Source organism: Dromiciops gliroides, chromosome 1 (genome assembly GCF_019393635.1).
Source record: "Dromiciops gliroides isolate mDroGli1 chromosome 1, mDroGli1.pri, whole genome shotgun sequence".
Lineage (NCBI taxonomy): Eukaryota > Metazoa > Chordata > Mammalia > Microbiotheria > Microbiotheriidae > Dromiciops > Dromiciops gliroides.
Window position 1 is genome coordinate 32,203,858 of NC_057861.1, and position 21,837 is coordinate 32,225,694.

At 49.7% G+C, this 21,837-nt stretch overlaps 1 protein-coding gene across 5 annotated transcripts in view; it reads right to left on the reverse strand.

Annotated features, from left to right (window-relative positions):
• Nucleotides 1–520: 520 nt before the first annotated feature.
• Nucleotides 521–21,837, reverse strand: part of ABCB9 (ATP binding cassette subfamily B member 9) — a 52,371-nt gene continuing 31,054 nt past the window's right edge. For 3 of the 5 annotated variants that reach the window (XM_043976146.1, XM_043976144.1, XM_043976145.1), the window contains 7 exons: nt 14,274–14,471; nt 8,406–8,534; nt 7,512–7,700; nt 5,875–6,048; nt 5,298–5,457; nt 3,452–3,588; nt 522–2,165 (listed from right to left, as the gene is read on the reverse strand). In XM_043976146.1, coding sequence (XP_043832081.1) covers nt 1,854–2,165; nt 3,452–3,588; nt 5,298–5,457; nt 5,875–6,048; nt 7,512–7,700; nt 8,406–8,534; nt 14,274–14,471 — 1,299 coding nt within the window. In that variant the 3' untranslated portion in view covers nt 522–1,853. Of the gene's footprint in view, nt 2,166–3,451; nt 3,589–5,297; nt 5,458–5,874; nt 6,049–7,511; nt 7,701–8,405; nt 8,535–14,273; nt 14,472–21,837 lie in introns of all 5 variants that reach the window. The other 2 variants (XM_043976147.1, XM_043976148.1) reach the window with 2 other exon arrangements.

Here is a 21,837-nt window from a genome sequence, read left to right on the forward strand (position 1 = left end):
CTCCAGGCCCAGGGCTCTATGACTTATCTGGTCCCCCGGGAGCCTGCCAGGCTCAGAAAGGCCCCCAGCCTAGGACAGGGCAATGCTCATATGAAGATCAGATAATTCTCAGGAATCCAAGGGAGTCCCAAGAACACCACAGGGGAAGGGGGAGGTGAAATTCCATGAAAATTCCACAAGTCTCACAGAGGCAGGATACACATCAACATCCATACAAAACACACACACACACCTGCCCTACTTAGGAAAGGCAGGCCTGGTGGAGCGAGCTGAGCTAAGGGTCAAGGCCCCTCTCCTTGGCTGTCTTCAGCTTCTCCTGAGACCTTTGGCCCTACCACAGACCTCCTGGGAAGGAATGCTGTGGAGAGAAGGGGCGGGGGGCCTTTGTAATCTTGTCCACAACTGGGACAGGAAGACAATCCCCCCATGGCTCAGATCCCCAGCAGGGAGCCAGGCGGACTGTGACCTCGTCAATTACTGGGAAATACACCAGGCCTGTATCTGGAGCAGGGAGGCACCTGTGGAGGCTGGGGAAGGGTGCTGCCTCCACCAGCCTCTCATCCAATCAGAACTGACGGGGTGGAGCAGAGGGAGGGAGACGGAAGGCAGGGCGTGGCTGGAGGGACAGAGGTAGTACTTTATTGAGAGGAGGGCTCCCCCAAGGGTTTGGAAAGAGCCCGGAAACAGGCTCGGCTTCCCCTGACCCTCCCAGCAACCCGACAAACAGAGAGAACAGAACATCACAATCAAAAGACCTGCAAACAGCAGAGAGCAGTGGAGCTGGCAGGGACAGGGGCCTAAAGTGCTGGAGATGGGTGCCAGCCACCTCAAGGCAGTGCCGTGGGCTGCCCTGTGGCCCGGGTGCCATCTGGACCCTCACTCCCCAGGGTTAAGGTTCGTTGTGGTTCACAGTGAGACTGGCTTGGCTTCGGCGGCACGGAAGGGAGGAAGACACCGAGGATTCCCCCCCTTACTCCAGCCTGGCCTGGCCCTGTGGCCCACCTCCTCCGACCCTCCTCTCCTTAACTTAATGGGCAGGGGCAAGGGGATAAAGGGAGCAGGGTTGGTCTCTGGAATACAGAAGATGCTCTTCCCTGGAAGGGATTTGGCCAACTGGGACACCGTGGTCTCCTCTCCAGTGTGAGGGCTGGGGGCGTCCTGGGGCAAGCTCCCACAGAAAGGGATGGGTGAGGGTGGGGATGGTGGTGGACACTAACCCTCCATAGCTACCACTGGCCTCTTTTCCAGTGGGAAGGAAGAGTCACTCTCAGCTCCAAGGGATATAGAGGTTTGGGGCCTCTCTCATGGGACTAACCCAGAGTCTTGCCTAGCTATTTAATGGAGAAATGATTTTTTTTTAAAGAACAACAATCAAAAGCTGCATGGGGCTATAGTCAGCTGGACCCAAGGATTAAAAACCCAGGTAACTCTGCTTAAAACTGGGTCTCTGACTCCCCTGGGAGGTGCTGAAGCAGAGGGACCTTCCAGTGCAGGGTGGGCACCAGGGCGTAACTATGTGCCCTCCTCACCAGTGGCCCTATGACCCAGGCAGGGATGGGGATGGGGTGCCATTCACCACCCTGGCACGAGTGGGATGGCACTGCCTGCTGAGGGGTGGGGGTGTTCTGTGTAGGGGGGGGAAGCATGAAGCAGTAATGTGCTCAACTAGTAAACAAACCTTGCCCTCCAGGGAGTGGACTTGAGCCTCTGCCTTCAAGTAAGATGGGCCCCCAGGGCCCAGCAGGTTCTGGGCTGGGAAGCCCTGGGCCTCCCTCGGGGCTTCTGCCAGCTTGGGCATGGCAGCCTCCGCTCCCATCCTGGGGCGGAGGATGGGGGATAGAGGGAGGAGGGCCTCACGCCTTGTGCACCTCGCCGTGCCCATCTGGGGGCTCCTTGTAGCTGTGGGGGAAGTGCATCATCTCCTTCCGGCTGCCCCCACCACCTCCACTGTCGTCATCTGTGCCCGCTTCCAGTCCCAGGATCTGCCGCTGAACCAACTTGGCATAGAGGCCGCCCTGGGTCAGCAGCTGCTTGTGGGTGCCCTGCTGTACCACACGCCCCTTGTCCAACACGATGATGTTGTGCGCCTTCTCCACGGTGCTCAGGCGGTGGGCTATGATCAGGACTGTGTGCTTCTGAAGGTTGCCGTGGATCGCCTGCTGGATCTGGGGAGCAGAGGAGGGCATGGCGGGATGAGCAGGACAGGAGGAAGGCAAGGAAGCAGGATGGCTGGCACAGTAGGCACAGAGCTGTGATCCTGGCCACAAGGCTGGTTACCTTCCCTGGACCTCATCCCCTGCATCCCAGAACTCCAGAATCTGAGAGTGGGAAAGATCCTGGGCGGCCTATGAGCCCAACCCATACACAAAGGGATCCCTGACCAATGCTTGTTGGCCTCTGTCATCAGACTTCCCACCAGGGGAGCCCACCACCCGTGGAGGCAGCTCTGATGGGACTCTTCACAACCTGCAGCATCGCACTGTTGGGCTGAGACATGGAAGGGCCCTCCTGAGCATTCCCCTCTCTGGGCTAATCACGCCCAGCTCCTTTAGTGGATCCTCTTGGGCCACGGACCCAAGGTCCTTCCCCCTCCCAGTGGCCCTCCTCTGGCTGGCACTCTCTAGCTTATCAATCTCTCTATTAAATGGTGAGGCCCAGGACAGAACACAACACTCCAGCTGGGATCTGACAAGGTCAGAAGACAGTGGGACTAACCCCCTGCCTATTCCTAGAAGCTGTGTTACTCCTAACGCAGTCTAAGAACGGACTCACTCTTGGCCGACACAGCACGCGCCTGGCTTACCAAGTTTGTGGTCCACTTAGACCCCAAGGTCTTTTTCAGAATGTTGACACATTTTGGCCCCAAGTACAAGATTTGATGTTTATCCCTACTAAATTATATCTTCTTATATTTGGTCCAATGATCCAGCCTGTCAATATCTTTTTTGTACTTTGACCGTTAGCCACTGTTTCAGCGATCCTCTAGACCCATTAAATACCCTGTATTTAGAGCTGGAAGGGACTTTAGAGATCTAGCCCCACCCCCTCACTGTACAGAAGGGGAGCCTGAGTTTCAGAGAAGTGGAGTGCCTTGGGAGCACGGATCACAGATCTAAAGCGTGAATAACCCTCAGAAGTCACTTAGTCCAACTATGTGACTCCTGAGGAAACAGAGGCTCTAAGAGGTGAATGACTTGTTGAGGGTCACACAGCCAGCTGAGTGTGAGGTGGGATGTGTTGTGGTATCTACCATACCGTGCTGTCCTCCCCCATTTCACAGTTGGGAAAACTGAGGCTTACAGATATGAGACTTGTTTGAAGTCCCAGAGCAAGTCAAGGACCATCTTCTTCTAACCCTTCTAATTGCTAAGGGTCACCAAGCACTTTACCCAAAAGTACAAGGGACTCTCCAAAGTGTAGGTGCCCATCCTGAGGACCCTCTTCCACCTACCATATATTCGCTTTCTGCATCCAGGGCACTGGTGGCTTCATCCAGGATGAGGACAGGGGGGTTCCGGACCAGGGCTCTGGCCATGGCGACACGCTGCTTTTGACCACCAGACAGCTGGGCTCCCTTTTCTCCAGTCTCTGTGGCAGGGAACAAAGTTGGCTCAAGATGCTGGGAACAGTTCAGGGCTTTCCCCAAGGGGCTGGAGCAAACTATGAAAGCCTGAGAATGGGTGACACTCCCTACCCACAACCTTTAGCATCTGCCTCCAAGTGCCTCTTCCAGAGAGGAAAGCAGTGGGTTAAAGCCTGTCCACTCTTTAGCATTAGCACCTTCACAGTGCCCCCATCTCTTGTGGTGCATGACTACCACCATACTGCACTGCAGCTGCACCACATGAATTCAAAGAAGTATGGGAAGACTTAGACAAATGGAGGTAGAGCAAAGACAGCAGAACCAGGAGCAAAGCAGGGACTCCCAAAATGCCAATGGAAAGAACACCACCAAGCGGAATTCTGCCTAGGTACAATGACCAAGCTTGGCCCCAAAAAAGAGAGGAGAAGATTCGCCTTCAAAGGGGGAAGACTTGTACAAACCCAGACAGAATGAGGTGAGCAGAGCCAGGAGCACAATTATTCAGCAGCAACATTCCCAAGAAAAACAACTTTGAAAGACTCAAGGACTCGGATCAAGGCAGTGACCCACCAAGATTCAAGAGGATGGGGATAAGGCAGGAGAATCCACCTCCCCACAGAGAAGGGAGGGACTCGGGGTGGAGAATGGAACATAGATTTCTGGACACGACCAATGTGGGAATTTGTTTTACTTGACTACGAACATTTGTCATGAGGGCTTTCTTTATCTTTTGTCCAATGGGGTAAAGGGAGACGAGGAGTGGCAGGGCTGGGGAGAAAAAAATGGAAAAGAAAGGGGAAGAAAGTGGGAGAGAGAGAAAGTAAATGCTCTCTAACTGGAAAAATCACAAAATTTAAATTTAAAAAACAAACATAAAGACCAACATAAAGAACAAAAAATAAGGGGGCGGCTAGGTGGCACAGTGGATAGCGCACCGGCCCTGGAGTCAGGAGGACCTGAGTTCAAATACTACGTCAGACACTTGACACTTACTAGCTGTGTGACCCTGGGCAAGTCACTTAACCCCAACTGCCTCACCCCCCCCCAAAAAAAAGAACAATAAATAATAAAATTCAGCTCCATCCCTTTGCAGCAATGGGGGTAGGGGTGCAGAACACTGCATGTACTGTCAGAGTCTGCTGATGGCTGGGAAAGGGAAAGGGAAGGGTACGTTCAGAAATGGAGACAGAATGAAAAAAGCTATAAATAAATAAGCCAGAAAAAGAATTTGGCAAGAATAACAACTGACATCTCTGTGGTGCTTCTGGACTTTCTCTCATCTGATCCTCGTGACAATCCTTATGAGGCAAGTGCTCCAGGTATTATGTCCCCATTTTACAGATGAGGAAACTGAGGCTCAGAAAAGCTAACTCCATTTAATAAACATTGATTAAGCACTTACTGTGCACCAGGCCCTGTGCTAAGTGCCAGGGATACACAAAGAGGCCAAAGACAGTCCCTGCCCCTCAAGGCGTTTACAATCTAATGGATTAAATCAAGAGACTTGCTCCTGGTCAAATAGCTAGTGAGTGTCCCAAGGCAGGATGTAGACACCCCCTGCACCCTGTAATCTCCAGTTCTGGGAGAGGAGATAGTCTTTAGGTAGGAAGGCATTCGTGGCACCCTTTGTGCACGCCCATGTGTGCACACATGTGCATATGTGTGTGTACACGTGTGTGTACGTGGAGGCCTCCCCAGCCCTCAGGGGCCATACCTGTGTTATAGCCATCCTGCAGCTCCATAATGAAACCATGAGCATTAGCCTTCTGGGCCGCATCTACCACCATCTCGAAGGGCACTGTGGGCAGCCCATAGGAGATGTTGTCTGTGATGGAGCGAGCAAACAGAACAGGCTCCTGACTCACCAGGGAGATCTGCATGAGAGCAGGAGAGGGAGAGGAGATGAGGAAGGTACACAGCTGAGCTGTGTCCTTCTAGGTAGGCAGAGAGAATCCCCATCCAGCCACCCTGTTCCACCCAAACAAAAGCTGACCCTGGGGACCATGGAAAACTTATAGGCTGTCCCTAGTGCGTGGATAAGTGGTTGTGCCAATCCATCAATTAATTAATAAGCACTTATTAAGTGCCTACAATGTGCTAGCAACTGGAAATATAGCTCAATCAACAAAAGTTTAAGCCCTACTATGTGCCAGGCACTATTCAAATACATTGTACTTGTATACACTGGCACAAAGAAAACAGTCCTTGCCATCAAGAAGCTTGCTTTCTATGGAGGATGACAAGTCCAAGGTCCTAGTGACCCCGGAGGCCACTGCCCAGAGCCTACCTACCACTCTGTGTAGGTACTTGTGGTCATAGGAGCTGATGGGCTTCCCATCCAGCAGGACCCGACCCTCCTCCAGCGGATAAAAGTTCTCCAGAATATTGACACAGGAGCTCTTCCCACTCCCGGAAGGCCCCACAAGGGCAGTCACCTTCCCCGGGGAAAGGGTGAAGGACACGTTCTGTGTGAGAGAGAGAGACAGAGAGACAGAGAGACAGAGAGACAGAGACAGAGAGAGAGAGAGAGAGAGAGAGAGAGAGAGAAAGAGAAAGCATGCTAAAGGTACTCCCCCACCTCAGAACCCCAGGGCTGGACGGGGTTTCAGAGGCCAGTGAGTTCACCCCCCTCTCAGTGCCTCCTGAGGCTTCCAGAGAGGACAGGCCCACCCTGTCCTGAGGCAGCCCAGGGCACTTTGGGATAGCTCCCACTCTGCTTCCTGGCATCCAGATGAGATTGGACTCTTCCCAGTCCCTGCCAACTGCTCCTAGGTCGGCATTCTGGAGTCAATCTCTCAAATGCTCGAAGACAACTCTTGTGCCTCACCCACCACCTGTGGAGTCTTTTCTCTACCCTCGACATCCTCAGTTCCTTCAACTGTTCCTCATGGGGCAAATGTGAGGCCCTTCTCTGATCTGCCTGTCCTCTGAATATTCTCTACTTGCTGCCCTTCTTAAACCGTGGTGGCCAGAACTGAACATGACTCTGTATGCAGAGGACAGTGAAATAACTGCCTTCTCGTGCCTGGAAACCATGATGCTCAATGCAGCCTGGCTACCATAGCACACAGTTAACTGGAACTAAATGTGGGCCACTAACACCCCCAGATCTTTTTCAGACAAACTGCTGCCCCATTGTGCCTACCCATCTTGAACTTTTGACACTGGTTTTTTGAATCCAAACTGAAGACTTGACATTTATACTCGGTGAATTTGACTGGTTTAAGCCCAATATTGGAGCCTGTCACCCAGCGTTAGCTCATCCCTTTCAATGCTGTGTTGTTTTTAGGATCCTCAGTGCTTAGGAAACCTGGGACCCTTGTTCCCCATCTCCCAACAACTCCCTGCCCCCAGTCTGCTGTTTCTGACTCCCCAGGCTCTCTATGGCCTTCAAGGTCCTGGCTCCTTCCTCATTAGCAAGAGGGCAGTGCTCATGCCTGGTCATCAATGCTGTCTTTTGACTGCTGGGCCTTCTCTACCCATCTCCTTCCTCCTCAGCGATGGCCAAACTGCACAAGGTGTCAGAGCTGGAAGAGACCTTAGAGATTATCTGGGCCAACCTAGCGATTTTTGGGGGAGAAGACCGTCCAAACAAGAAGCATGTATTAAACACCGAATGTGTGTGTGGTGCCGTACTAGCTGCTCGGGCTATAAAGACAGAATGGAAAATGGTCTTTCTTCCAAGGGACTTATGTTCTTTCAAGGAGGGAAGGGTTCCAACACATAACATGTAAACAGATAAGCATCCACAGGACAGTTTGAGGAGGGAGAGAGGACCAATGTCTAGGAGGGAAAGGAATGAAAGCTACCAAGGGCCGGACTTTCTGGGGCCCGTAATTCAGGTCAGATGGCCTGCCTGCTGCTCTTGGCCTCTGGCCGGGAACATGGCTACCCCTGGTGTCTGCGGGTTGGGGCTGGGGCCGCTCACCTGCAGGACCTGGGTGTGAGGACGAGTGCGGTAGGTAAAGGTGACGTTCTCAAAGTCCACCCGGCCCTCCAGGTGATCAGGGGCCAGGCTCCCATCGTGGACCATGGTTGGCTGCCGGTCAATGAACTCAAACACCTTCTCCGCTGCTCCTACCCCCTGCATCAAGCCACTGTAGACAGAGCCGACCGACTGGAGAGACACAAACCATCCCCATCCCACGCCCCCCAAATTACTACCTAGTAACTTCTGGGAGTCTCCTCCCTGTGAGCCAAAAGAGTTCACAGGCTGAGCAGAGGGCAAGAAGGAAAGGCCTGCCCCCTCCCCCCAGCTCCATCTTTTGGAAGAGCCAGAGGTGGTCTGCTTCCTGATGAGAAACTCTGCCCCATCAGGGTCCCCAAGGGGGCTCCTTCCCCCTTCCCTCAGGCACATTCACAGCCTTTGCTTTCTTTCTTTCTTTTTTTTTTTCCAGCCTTGGAGAGCTGGGAGGGAGGGACTCAGCCCATCCCTGAAGGAGAATCCTTAGGACCAGCTCTCTGACAGCCAGTACCCCAGGCCTGCTTAAAGGCCTCAGGGAGGGGAGCCCCTGTGGGACACCAGTCATTGCTAGGAAGCACTTCCTGACACTGAGCCTATGTCTCTTTGTGGCTTCTGGTCCCGTCCCATTGGAGCCTGGCAGAACAAGGCTGAGCTCCTCCACATGACCACCCTTCCAATGATAGAATGGGGTTCTCGCGTCCCTCTGGCCGCCCCCCAAGGCTTCTCTCCTTCAGACTGAATGTGCCCGGTCCCTTCAGCTGATCTCCTCCTGCGGCCCTCTCCCCGTCCTTGGGTCCCCCTGCTGCCCCACCCTGCCCATGGTCGCGCCTCAGCCTGCTCTCCTCACCCAGTGCTCACCTCCATACAGTCTCCCAGAACAAACTCGTAGATGATGAAAGAGATGAGGTTCCCGCTGGTCATCTGGCCCGAAATGACGAGGTGGCCCCCGTAGTAGAGAATGCTGACCTGCACTACCAGCAGGGTGAGCTAGAGGCCCAGGGGACAAAGGGAATTGGGATTTGGGTCAAAGGGTCCTGACTCAGCTGGCTCTCCCCCATCCCCTGCAGCCCACTAGCCTGGAAGGGTACGGAGATGGAGGAGTGCATCATGAGAGCTCAGCAGAGACAAACTCAGATTTGGCAGGAGTCCCTTTCCTGCACTCCTACTGGTTCCTGGGACCACAGTTCGGACCTCAGAGGTCATCCAGTCCAACTCCTCCCCCCTCTTTTACAGGTAAGGAAACTGAGTCCCAGGGAGGGGGAGTGAGTTACAGAATGCTAGATTTAAGGCCTGAAGGGACCTCAGAGGCCATCCAGCCTAAGTCCCTCTTGGCCCAGGGAGTTCAAGTGATTTTGCTTAGGGATATCTAGGTGGAAAGCCTCGGAGGTGGGGTTTAACGAACCCAGATCCTCTGACTCCAGCCCTTTGGAGAAATGGAAAGGAGGGCAAGAAACGGAAAGACTTCCCATCTAGAAAATGCCCCTTAGCCAATCAAATGCATTATCTGTGACACAGGGGAGGGGTCCACCCCCATGTTACAGACAAGGAAAGATGAACTACTGTCTAACCACGATTCTGCCATCTTGTCCTTGGCATGCTGATTCTTTGAACCCAAGGGAAAGACTTCACGAGTCCTCCTTTACTGTAAGTTATCACCCATAGCTTGCAGCTATTTCCAATTTTCAGTATTTGAGTATGTTTTGTATGAGGGACATAGCAGAGAGAGAACTGGCTACTCCCAAATCCAACCTCTGACCCATATGGCCTATATCAAAGCTCCTTAAACCGAGTCATGACCCCACATGGGGTTACATAACTGAATGTGGGGGTCACAAAGAGTTTGGCACCAGTAAAAGGTGATGTCTGCCTATTTTATATACCTCTATACCTGGGGCCATGTAAAATTTCTCAGGTGAAAAGGAGTCATGAGTGGAAAAAGTTTAAGAAGCCTTGACTAATATGATCCTGGATGAGTCACTTAAGTGACTCAGAAAACTCTCTCAAAGCTTTTGTTCTCTTCCTTCCTTCCTTCCTTCCTTCCTTCCTTCCTTCCTTCCTTCCTTCCTTCCTTCCTTCCTTCCTTCCTTCCTTCCTTCCTTCCTTCCTTCCTTCCTTCCTTCCTTCCTTCCTTTCTTTCTTTTTGCAGGGCAATGGGGGTTAAGTGACTTGCCCAGGGTCACACAGCTAGTAAGTGTCAAGTGTCTGAGTCTGGATTTGAACTCAGGTCCTCCTGAATCCAGGGCCGGTGCTTTATCCACTGCGCCACCTAGCACAGTGTTTCAAACAGAAAACTAGTTCTAGACCTTGTCTCATCAGACCAGCAGTGCCCAATGGCCTCCTCTTAATAAACCAAGGTAAACCTTTCCCAATCTCTCCCCCCTACCCCGTCCCACCACTGCCTTGTCATGGTGGAGGAGCTTGAGTAGGTCAACAAAATGATGAACTATGTTGTGCAGGGTTACCCAAGATAGACAGGTCACAGTGGAGAGCTCTGACCAAAAAACAGTGACCTGCTAGAGAAGGAAATGGCAAACCCCTCTGGGGTCTTTGTCAAGAAGCCCCCATGGGCAGTACAAAAATGATAAAAGGGATGACCAGAAGATGAGCCACTCGGGTCAGAAGGTGTCCAACACACTACTGGGGAAGAGCAGCTCCAGAGAGAATGAAGCCGTTGGGCCAAGGCCAAGGCAGAAAGCTGCCGATGTGTCTGGTGACAGAAGGCAAGTCCAATGCTGCAAAGATCAACATTGCATTGAAACATGGAACGTAGGTAAGGTGGATGCAGTCAAACAGGAGACGGAAAGATAACATCGACATTTAGGTGTCAGTGAACTTAAATGGATGGGAATCGGTGAGTTTAGTTCAGGGGGTCACTACATATACTTCTGTGGGCAGGGATCCCTTAGAAGAAATGGAGTAGCCCTCATAGTCAATCAAAGGATGAGAAAAGCAGTGCTGGGGTATGATCTCACCAATGACTGAATGATATCTGTTTGAATTCAACCATTCAACATCACAGTAATACAAGTCTACGCTCCAACCACTGAAGCCAAAGAAGCCAAAGTTGATCAGTTCTATGAAGATCTACAACATCTTCTAGAAAGAACATTCAAAAAAAGGTGTCACATTCATCATAGGGGACTGGAATGCTAAAGTAGGAAATCAAAAGATAACTGGAGGGGGCAGCTAGATGGCTCAGTGGATAAAGCACCAGCCCTGGATTCAGGAAGACCTGAGTTCAAATCTGGCCTCAGACACTTGACACTTACTAGCTGTGTGACCCAGGGCAAGTCACTTAACCTTCATTGCCCCACCAAAAAAGAAAAAAGAAAAAGAATTCCAGTCGGGCTATTTAAAATCCTAAAAGATGATGCTGTTAAAGTGTTGCTGCACTCAATATGCCAGCAAATTTGGAAAACACAACAGTGGCCAATGGATTGGAAAAGATCAGTTTACATCCCAACCTAAAGAAGAGCAATGACAAAGAATGTTCAAATTACTGAACAATTGTGCTCATTTCACACACCAGCAAGGCTGTGCTTAAGATTATGGAAGCTGGGCTTCAGCAATATGTGAATTGAGAATTACCACAAGATCAGGAGGGTTTTCAAAGAGGCAGAGGAACTAGAGACCAAATTGCCAAATTCACTGGATTATGGATAAAGCAAGGGAGTTCCAGAAAAAAACATCTACTTCTGCTTCAATGACTGCACTGAAGCCTTTGACTGTGAGGATCATAACAAAATGTGGCAAGTCCTCGAGGAGATGAGAGGACCAAATCACCTGAGGAACCTGTTTGTGGGTCAAGAAGCAACAATTAGAATTGAACATGGAACAACTGATTGGTTTAAGATTAGAAAAGGAGTATAACAAGGCTGTATTTTAATCACCTTATTTATTAAACTTATATGTAGAGTACATTAAATGGAATGTCAGACTAAATGAATCAAAAACAGGAATTAAAGGGGCAGCTAGGTGGCGCAGTAGATAGAGCACCAGCCCTGGAGTCAGGAGGACCTGAGTTCAAATCCAGCCTCAGACACTTAATACTAGCTGTGTGACCTTGGGCAAGCCACTTAACCCCAATTGCCTCACACACACACACACACACACACACACACACACACACAACCCAAAACAAAACAGGAATTAAGGCTGCCAGGAGAAACATCGACAATCTCAGATATGTTGATGATACCACTCTGATGGCAGAAAGTGAAGAGGAATTAAGAAGCCTCTTTATTAGGGTGAAAGAGGCGAATATAAAAGTTGACTTGAAACTTAACATCAGAAACAAAAAACCCAAAAAAGGCAAGATCTTGGCAACTGGTCCCATCACTTCCTGGCAAATAGAGGGAAAAGAAATGGAAACAGCATCAGATTTTATATTCTTGGGCTCAAAGATCACTGCAGATGGCGACTACAGCCATGAAATTAAAAGATGCTTGCTCCGTGGGAAGAAAGCTATGGCAAAATTGGACAGCATAGACAGAGGTATCACCTTGCCCACAGAGGTACATATAGTCAATGCTACAGCTTTTCTAGTAGTAATGTATGGCTATGACTGTTGGACTATAAGGAAAGCTGAGCACTGCAGAATGCTTTCAAATTGCGATGCCAGGGAACACTTTTGAGAGTCCCTTGTTCAGCAGGGAGATCAAATCAGGCAATACTTAAAGGAATTAATTCGGATTATTCACTGGAAGGTCAAATATTAAAGCTGAAGCTTAAATAGGGAAGTTAGATAGTGCAGTGGATAGAGCACCTGGCCTGGAATCCAGAGGACTTAAGTTCAAATCTGGGCTGAGACACTTACTAGCTGTGTGACCCTGAGCAAGTCACTTAACCCGGTTTGCCTCAGTTTCTTCATCTATAAAATGAACTGGAGAAGGAAATGGCAAATATCTCTGTCACAAAAATCCCAAATGGTGTCACCAAGAGTTGGATATGAGTGAAACAACTGAACAACGAAGGTTAAATACCTTGGTCAGCCACACAATGAAAAGACAGGCCTCACTGGAAAAGACCTTCATGTTGGGAAAGATTAAAGACAAAAGGAGAAGGGGACAGCAGAAGATGAGATTGATAAACAGTGTTATGGAAGCAACAAGCTTGAGTCTGGACAGGCTTTGGGAGATAGTGTTAAGATAGAAGGGCTTGGTGAATTAAGGTCCGAGGGGTCAGAAAGAGCAGGACATGAGTGAACAACAACAAATCTTTCCCCAGCCCCTTATGCTTTCCTGACTCAATCAATTCTTTCTCACTTGGGCTGAACTTTGGCACAAACTTAAATGACTCCATGAGGCTCTCCCGTTTCTGAGGAAGAAGTTTGCACCAGTCCTGGGCAAGGGGTCAGGTGGTTCTTTTCCAGGTCATAGTGCCTTAGGAGCAAGCTCTTAGCAGCTGGGTCATGTGGGTATGTGGGGTAGCTGGCCCCAGAATTCTGCACAACCATTGCAGAAGATGCCCTTGGGTTCCCAGCTCTTTGAAAGAAGCTCAAGTTCAAAGAAAGAAAACTTTAGCCCCCAGCCCAGGACCTGGGAGAGAAGGAAAAGGGGAACGGGGGGGGGGGGTTGCCAGGAAAAGGCAGATGTTATCAGTTTGCTGTCATCTTAGAGGCAATATGATGCAGGGAAAATGGCACTAGATTGAGCATCAGAGGACCTGGATTCAAATTCTGGCTCAACCACTTATGTGATCCTGAGAAAGTCCCTTCACTGCCCTGCTCTCTGGATTAGACAGTCTCTGGAATGCAGGCTGTTGTAAGATGTACTTTTTTTTTTTTTTTGGTGGGGCAATGGGGGTTAAGTGACTTGCCCAGGGTCACACAGCTAGTAAGTGTCAAGTGTGAGGCCAGATTTGAACTCAGGTACTCCTGAATCCAGGGCCGGTGCTTTATCCACTGCGCCACCTAGCCTCCCCAAGGTGTACTTCTTTAAGACCCTTTCATACAGAGCAGCTGACCAACAAAAGCCTTCACACTGAATCTGGACAGATTTTTCTCTGCCTCTTTCCAGCCCCAAACTCCTTCCCCCACACAAGCGAGGCACCATGCCACATCATTCACAAAGGGGGCTGATGCATCTGTATTGCACACCACAGATCTGTTTTTCTGTCCAAAACTGTTCAAATTCCATCTGAAAGCTGTTTCTTTATGCAAACATAATAGCAGTTTTTATTAAAACCCATTTTTCGAACCCATTAAGGCATCAAAATGTCAGCAGCAATCTTTTATATCACTGGACAATTAATACAGATCTTTCCCTTTGCACACTGCATATGAAAAGGGCTTTACCACAACCATGAATACAAAGTGGTCCCAGCTTCCCCTGACACAGAGAACACACTGACAGGGCCTGTCCCTCCCAGGCTGGACCTTTCTCCCACAAAGTTTTGGGTTAGGGTTAGGGTTCAGCTTCCTGGGACCCCGTGAAATATAGCTTATATATTTGTCAGCCTCTCACCGAATTGAGCCCCTCTGCTAGGATCTTCCCACCACTCATAGAGAATAGAAAATGGCAGGTGTGGGGAAGAAGGTGAAAGGAGAAGCATTGGGTTCCCAGGGACCTACGGTCCATATGGGAAATATGACAGAAATTGATGGAGAGGGATGGGAGAGAGGAAGTCCTGTATCCCAGGGCCCCAACCAGCACAGTTGTCTCTGCCAGGCCCTAGAGGTTGAGAAGCTAAGGGTGGGACGGGGGTAAATGGGTGGGTTACACCTACCCCACTGCCCCACACGTAGTACGTGTAGGCCATGGCTTCCTTTCTGTTCAGCTTGTACACCTGCTGCAACTTCCGGGCATATACCTCGGCCTCCTCTTCCTCATTGGCAAAGCTCCTGACCGTCTTCATAGCACTGATGGTCTCCTCGGCTGTATTGCTGGCCCTTGCCAGGGCATTCTGGACCTCTTTGGAAAGCCGCTACATGCAGGCCAACCCAAGATGGAAAAGGAGAAGAAATAGCAAATTAGCATCATTTCAGTCTGTGTCCCCTAAGCCCACTGTGTTCCCATGTTAGGACTGAAGCTTCCCCCACGAAGACCATAGAGAGCCTTTGGGTTTCTCTCCCTATGTGGATGACACAAGCCAGATAATTTCACTGGTATTGGGAATTCCCATCTGTCCATGCAGGTGGTCCCCTGCTCTGCAATGTATAATGTTACAGAGTTTTCTGGGATACTGAGTTAAGTAAGTAAGCCCAGGGTCATACAGGTAGGAAGGGTCAGAGGTGGGATTTAGGGGTGGTGTGGGTTTACTTGACACCAAGACCAGCCAGTTCTCTGTTATGTCCCTCATACAAAACATATTCAAATGCTGAAAAATATAAATATTGGGGCAGCTAGGTGGCACAGTGGATAAAGTACCAGTCCTGGTTTCAGAAGGACCTGAGTTCAAATCCAGGCCTCAGACACTTGACACTTATGAGCTGTGTGACCCTGGGCAAAGTCACTTAACCCTCATTGCCCTGCCAAAAGGAAAAAGAAAAATATAAATAGCTGCAAGCTATGGGTAAGAAACTATGGTAAACAGAAGACGTGGGGCTCAAAGAATCAACATCCCAAGGAAAAGATGGGAGAGATATGGTTGGGCAATAGTTTATCTGAAAAAGATTGGGGAGTTTTGGTGAGCTTCAAGCTCAATGTGGTTAAACAGAAGGATACGTCAGCCAAGAATGCAATCTTAGATCATATTATGAGAGGCACTGTGTTCAGCTATAAATGATCCTCACACCATACTCTGACCTGGTCAGACCACATCATGAGTATCATGTTCAGGTCAGCCTATCCACACAGGAAAAATCAACTGGATGAAAAAAACGCTTGTCGTCTAGATTGTGCTGTAGCACAAGGCGGACAACCCATCAAGCTGTGCCACTAGCATGTAAGTGTCGGGCAGATGTCACAGTCGGACTGTGATGTGGTCCCAGAAATTGAAGAGAGGGAGAGAGCAGGTTGGATTGCATTTGAGAAACTGTGCTGAAACCACATCTTCCCCTTTTAAAGCTTATATTCTTCCAGGGCTGCTCTCTGTCTGTGAATCATGGATTGCCACAATTTCTGGGAAGACAAAAACTACAACTTTTCATAGGATCCTATACCTAGAGCTGGAAAGGACCTCTGAGGCCAGCTAGTCCACCCCCATCACTGGTCCAGGGAGGTCAAGTGACTTGCTCAAGGACACAGAGGTAGGACAGATTAGGAAACTGAGGCACAGAGAAATGAACTTGCTATTAAAACAAGAAATATTTTGATAATATGTATCAATTCAATTGCATTCCTTTGTAATTCTGTGTATTTTATTCTATGCATTTAAAAACCTTATTCTGATGCAAGATTTATGAGCTTCATCAGCATGCCCAAGGGGAGTCTGTGACACAATAAAGGTTAAGAAACCCTCTTCTTGTTCAATTCCCTCATTTTCCATATGAGGAAACAGGTTAAGGCCTCACCTGAAGGGCAATGGAGAGATGACTGATGGGGCCAATTACAGGGGCAGAATTGCATGCACAAAGCAACACAAGAGATACTATCAGAGAGACAGGAAAAGGAGGTGGGCCAGTCATGCAGTGAAAGCAAGGGATGGCTGAAGGATGGCCTTCGAGACATACTGGGACCCACTTAATGTCAAGAAGCCCCCCTCTTGCCAACGTGTCTATACCAATAAAAGGTTTAATAGAGGCCATGGACAAGAGTCATGCAAGAGGAGAGACAGTGGAGAGAGGTTGCTATCTGCGAGGCTAGAGGGAGGGGATGCCTTCATCACGGAGATGACTGATACATTCAGTTCGACAGATGATATCAAACCCTTAACAAGGAGAAGCCTTTCTGAATTGGCCAAGGCACTGATCAGTCAGTGGGAAATGCCTTTCAGCGACAGGTCTTGGCATAGTCTCGGATGCTGAATGGTAGTCTTGGCCCTGGCAGACAGGATACTTGCTAAGGCAGGCCTCCAGTGGTGGGCAGCGCCAAGGGAGCCACAGAGAAACCACAGAGGAGTGGAGACGCCCCATGTCTGACACCAGAGTCATCCTTTCCACTGCCCGAGCTGCTTTCTGCCCTGGGGGATCTTGGGCAGATCCCTCAGCCCCTCTGGGTTTCAGCTTCCTTATCTGGGAAAGAACTAAGGTGCTGCTGCTCTAGGCCAAGGGCTTTTAACCTGGTGGCATTTTTTAATATTTTGGTAACAGTATTCCAACAAAAGTTATAATCTTGTGTGTTTTATTTTACACTTTTTTTTTTTAAACGGGGCAATGGGGTTAAGTGACTTGCCCAGGGTCACATAGCTAGTAAGTGTCAAGTGTCTGAGGCCGGATTTGAACTCAGGAACTCCTGAATCCAGGGCCAGTGCTTTATCCACTGCGCCACCTAGCCGCCCCTTATTTTACACTTTTAATAAATAATACTTATAGCTAGTATTTCTATGGGGCTTTACAATTTGGGAATCTCTCTACAAATATTATCTCAGTTGATCCTCACAACAATCTTGGGAGGCAGATGCTATTATTATCCTCATTTTACAGATGAGGAAACTGAGTCTGAGAGAGGTTAAGTGACTTGCCCAGGATCAGACATCTAATAAGTGTCCGAGGAAGGATCTGAACTCCAAGGCTAGCATGCTTAGCTACCCACCTAATGGCCAATTTAAAAACATGATCCGGGGCAGCTAAGTGGCACAGTGGATAGAGCATCGGCCCTGGATTCAGGAGTACCTGAGTTCAAATCCGGCCTCAGACACTTAACACTTACTAGCTGTGTGACCCTGGGCAAGTCACTTAACCCCAATTGCCTCACTAAAAACAAACAAACAAACAAAAAAACATGATCCTAAGAAGGGGCCCACAGGTTTCACTAGTTTCCCAAGTGGGTTTCTCTCTCTCTCTCTCTCTCTCTCTCTCCCACTCCCGCTCTCACTTTCTCCCTCTCTCTCACCATATGCACGCATGTGCGCGCGCGCACACACACACACACACACACACACACACACACACACAAATGTTAAGAACTCATGGGATAGGGGCAGCTAGGTGGCACAGTAGATAGAGCACCAGCCCTGGATTCAGGAGGACCTGTGTTCAAATCCAGCTTCAGACACTTGACATTTGCTAGCTGTGTGACCCTGGGCAAGTCACTGAACCCTCATTGCCCCACAACAAATAAATGGAATTTTTTTTTAAAGGCAGGAAGAGAAGGGAGAAGCAAGAAGAGAGGAGAGGGATGAGAGAAGGAGGGAGAAGGAAGGGAGCAGGGAGAGAGGGAGAAAAAGAGGAAGAAGAGACCACCACTACCAAAAATAATGCTCTCTCACATTTATATCACAATTTAAAGTCTGAAAGGTACTTTACATATATTATCTCCTTTAAGTCTCATAACAATCCTTTGAGGGAAGAACTATGGTTAATATGCCCATTTTACAGATGAGAAAACAGATTCAAGAGAGGTCAAGGGATTTGCCCATTGATATAAAATGCTTCGAAAACCTTGCAGTGCTGAGTACCTGTTGACTGTTAGGATGGAATCACAGCCCTGAGAGAACCCCACGGGACAGATGTCACACCTTCCTCGCTGGAGATCAGGCGGCCTATTCATGGGGCAGTGGAGAGAGCTCTGGGAGGATGTGACCCCTGGCTGAGTCACTGCATTACGTCATGGCAGGTGGAGGGAGTGTACCTTGTGGAGGTGGCCATCATTAAATTGTTCCAGCATGGAATGTTACTAAGTGGCAAAAGACTCATTGTACCTTGAGAGAGGCATACGCCCACACAGGAAGGCTGGCTTTGGGTTCAGAGGCCCTGGATGCTCTAGCATCCCTGCCCCGTTCATGCAGACCTCTCTCCTGTTTTCTCTCTCTCTCTAACCTCTCCCAGGGCTCCCATGTAGCGCCCTCCTCTGCTTTCCTAACTTCCAGGTGAAGATACTGACCATTCGTGATGTCCTATGCCTCTCCATGACAGGCGCACCCAAGGCCTCGTCCTCTCTACAACTTCTCTGATCTCTCTGCCTGTATCTCTTCTATCTTTCTCCTCTGTTTCTGTCTTTGTCTGTGGCTCCCCTCTCCTCTCCCTCCCCCTCCTCTATCTCTCCCCCCCTGTCTTTCTGTGTCTCTCTCATTTGTCTCTGTGACTCCCTTTCTCTCTCCCTCCCTCTGTCTCTTTGTGTCTCTCTCATTTGTCTCTGTGTCTCTCCTCTCTCTGTGTCTCTCTCCCCTCCCTCTCCCCCTCTCCACACTGTGTCTCTCCTCCCTGCCCCACTGCACCCCCCTCTCCATCCCTAGCTCTCTTCTCTCTCCTGAGCTCCAGTCCTATGGTACCATTTGTCTAGTGGGCATTTCCCACTGGACGTCCCAGAGGCACATGCCCCAAATACCTCCTTGGCTCTCCTCCCCCAAAGCCATCCCTGCTGTTAACATTCCTATTTCTGTCCAGGGCACTGCCACCTTTCCACTCCCTCAAGTACAAAATCTCAGTCATCCTCGCTCTTCCCTTGCCTTCCCTCTAACTCCATGGCCCCTTCTATCTTCCCAACATCTCTTGGCACCAGCTCTCTCCCTCACACCTCATCACTGGTCCTCTGGACTACTGTAACAGCTTTCAGATCGGGTCCCCTGCCTCAGCTCAGCCCTTTTTCCAACCAGCCCTTCATGGGGCTGCCAAAGTTATGCTCTTGAAGCACAGCTCTGACTGTCCCTCTCCTGCTCAAGCACCTCACCTCTGTGTGGCTCCCTATTGCCTCTGGGATCAGTCACAACCCTCGTCTTGCCTGGAGCCCTTCACAGTCTGGCCCCTGGCTACCCTTCCAGTCTTATTGCACACTTTGCCTCCCAGACCTAGTGCCTCCCAGTGACCCATCTCCTGCTTCTCTGTCCTGGCCAGCTATCTCTGAGGCCTGGCATGGCCTCCCAAGTCTGCTAGTCCCAGTTTCCATTAAGTCTTTGCTGACCCCCCCATACTAGCACTGGCCCCCAAAGCACATGGTACATGCTTTATAGATAGTCTGTATTTACTCACATGTGCATGTGCTCTTACCCTTGACAGACTATTAGCACCTGGAAGAGCCCAACACAGTGCCTGGCACTTAGCAGGTGTCCAATAAATGCTTGTTGATCAACTGCTTAGATGGCTTAGGGAACTGCAATGTGACCTAGTGGAAGGAGTGTTCAAGTCTGAGGACGTGGGTCCTATTACTTAGTCCCTCTCTGTGTTTGTGTGACCTTGGACAAGTCACTTCCCTTCACGTGACCTTGGTTTCCTCCCCCATGAAAGAAGGGGGACCTCTGAGGTCCCTCCCAGCTCCAGAGCTATGACACTGGGATATGCTGAGTGTGGCTAGATGGGGCAGAGATTGTAAGGGGATGGGGGGTGGGTGGAGGGGACTAGAGGAAAAGCAAAGCAGAGAGAGGTGGGTAGAGAGGCCCCATGGCTGCCAGGTGAGCCCCACCCACAGGCTCAGATAACCACATTCAGTGTTTCCATTTGGCCAGGAAAAGGGAGCCATGTGACCCAGGGGCTGGGCAGGGGCCTCCAGGGTGGGACTGGGGAAACACAACGAGATCTGTTTTTAGGGAACTGATTCATTTCAGGAAAGGGGGGTGGGGGTGGGGAAAATGGGAGAGAGGCCAGGGCTGACCAGCCTGGCGCACAACCACTGCGCTCTCTTTCTTGTCCAGACTTCTACAAAAGGCAGCAGCTGGGAAGGGATGGGAAAGAAAGTCCCTGAGCCTGTGAGGTCTTGGGGCCCAGGCCAGGGCATTCCACGTGTGCAGCCCAGGCATCATTAAAGCCCCCCTCAGTCTCCAATCCAATGAATCAACAAGCATTTTTCTTTTTTTTTTTTTTTAATGGGGCAATGGGGTTAAGTGACTTGCCCAGGGTCACACAGCCAGTAAGTGTCAAGTGTCTGAGGCCGGATTTGAACTCAGGAACTCCTGAATCCAGGGCCGGTGCTTTATCCACTGCGCCACCTAGCCGCCCCTCAACAAGCATTTTTAAGGCCCTACTATGTGCCAGGAACTGAGGATACAATTCAAAGAAGGAAATAATGCCTATGTACAAAGAGTTTACATTCTAATGGGGACTTTCCAGGGAACTCTCATAAGCAGATCTTGTATGCACGGGCATGCTGGCTGTGTGAGCCTGAGGAAGTCCGAGGTGCCCCGGGCATCTCTCTCAAGTTTTAAGTTATAAAGGAGTCCCATGCAGATGAAGTCTGAAGTCAAGGTCTGAGTCATCCCCCATTGTCCTGAATCCTAGATAGATAGATAGATAGATAGATAGATAGATAGACAGACAGACAGACAGGTAGATAGGTAAATGGGTTGCTAGATAGGTAGCTAGATAGATAGGTTGGTGACAGATAGATAAACAGATGTGTATACACACATACATGTACATATATGTATATATGCATGCATATATAAATATGTATATATACACATCTATATAGTCAACCTGAAAATGTATGAAAATAATCGATATAATACCATTAAGGTCTTTAATCGGGGCAGAGGAATTGCAACTCATGAAAGCACACAGCAGGTGTGAGGGTACCTGAAGATGGGAACTGGAGACAGGGTTTATATGGGATACCTGAACAGTGAGAGAACAAGATTGCCCTTTGAGAAGAGTAAGTCTGTCACATTTTCACCAGACAGGCTCATTTGCATAACTAGCTAAAGATCAGGAAGAGGAGAGGTTGTTTGTTTTTGTTTTGTTTTGTTTTTTTGGGGGGGGCAGTTAACAAAATAATCAGAAGCCAGAATATAATTTTGGGGCAGCCTCAAGCAATTCACTGGTTCACTGGCCTGGGAACAACACTAGATGGAGTTCAGTCAGTTCTCAGTCAATTGTGTTTATCCACATCACACACACATACACACACGTATGTGTATGTAGGTATATATGTATATATATACCTACACACACATAGAAAGAGACAGACAGACAGACAGTCAGTCAGAGAGAGAAGAGGTGGAGGAGAGGGTACAGGCGATAGCCAAACCCTAACCTAGGCCAACCAGGAGCACCTTCATCCCACCCCACCCCCTTCCCACTGCCCAGTCCCCTCCTCCGGACACCCCGAAAGAGGAGCCAGAGTGGATGTAACCACCGGCTAGGCCCTTCCTGACGTTATCTCTGCAGTACTCCTAGGAGACTGGGACCTCTCCCTCCTGCCCCCTTGCTCTTCCTGTGTCTCTCCCCATGCCCATATTAACAGAAGACTGGCCTCATGGATACAAACCATCACTAACTCCCACCTCCTGCTCTTTCATTCCCTTTTCCTGACCCTGCCCA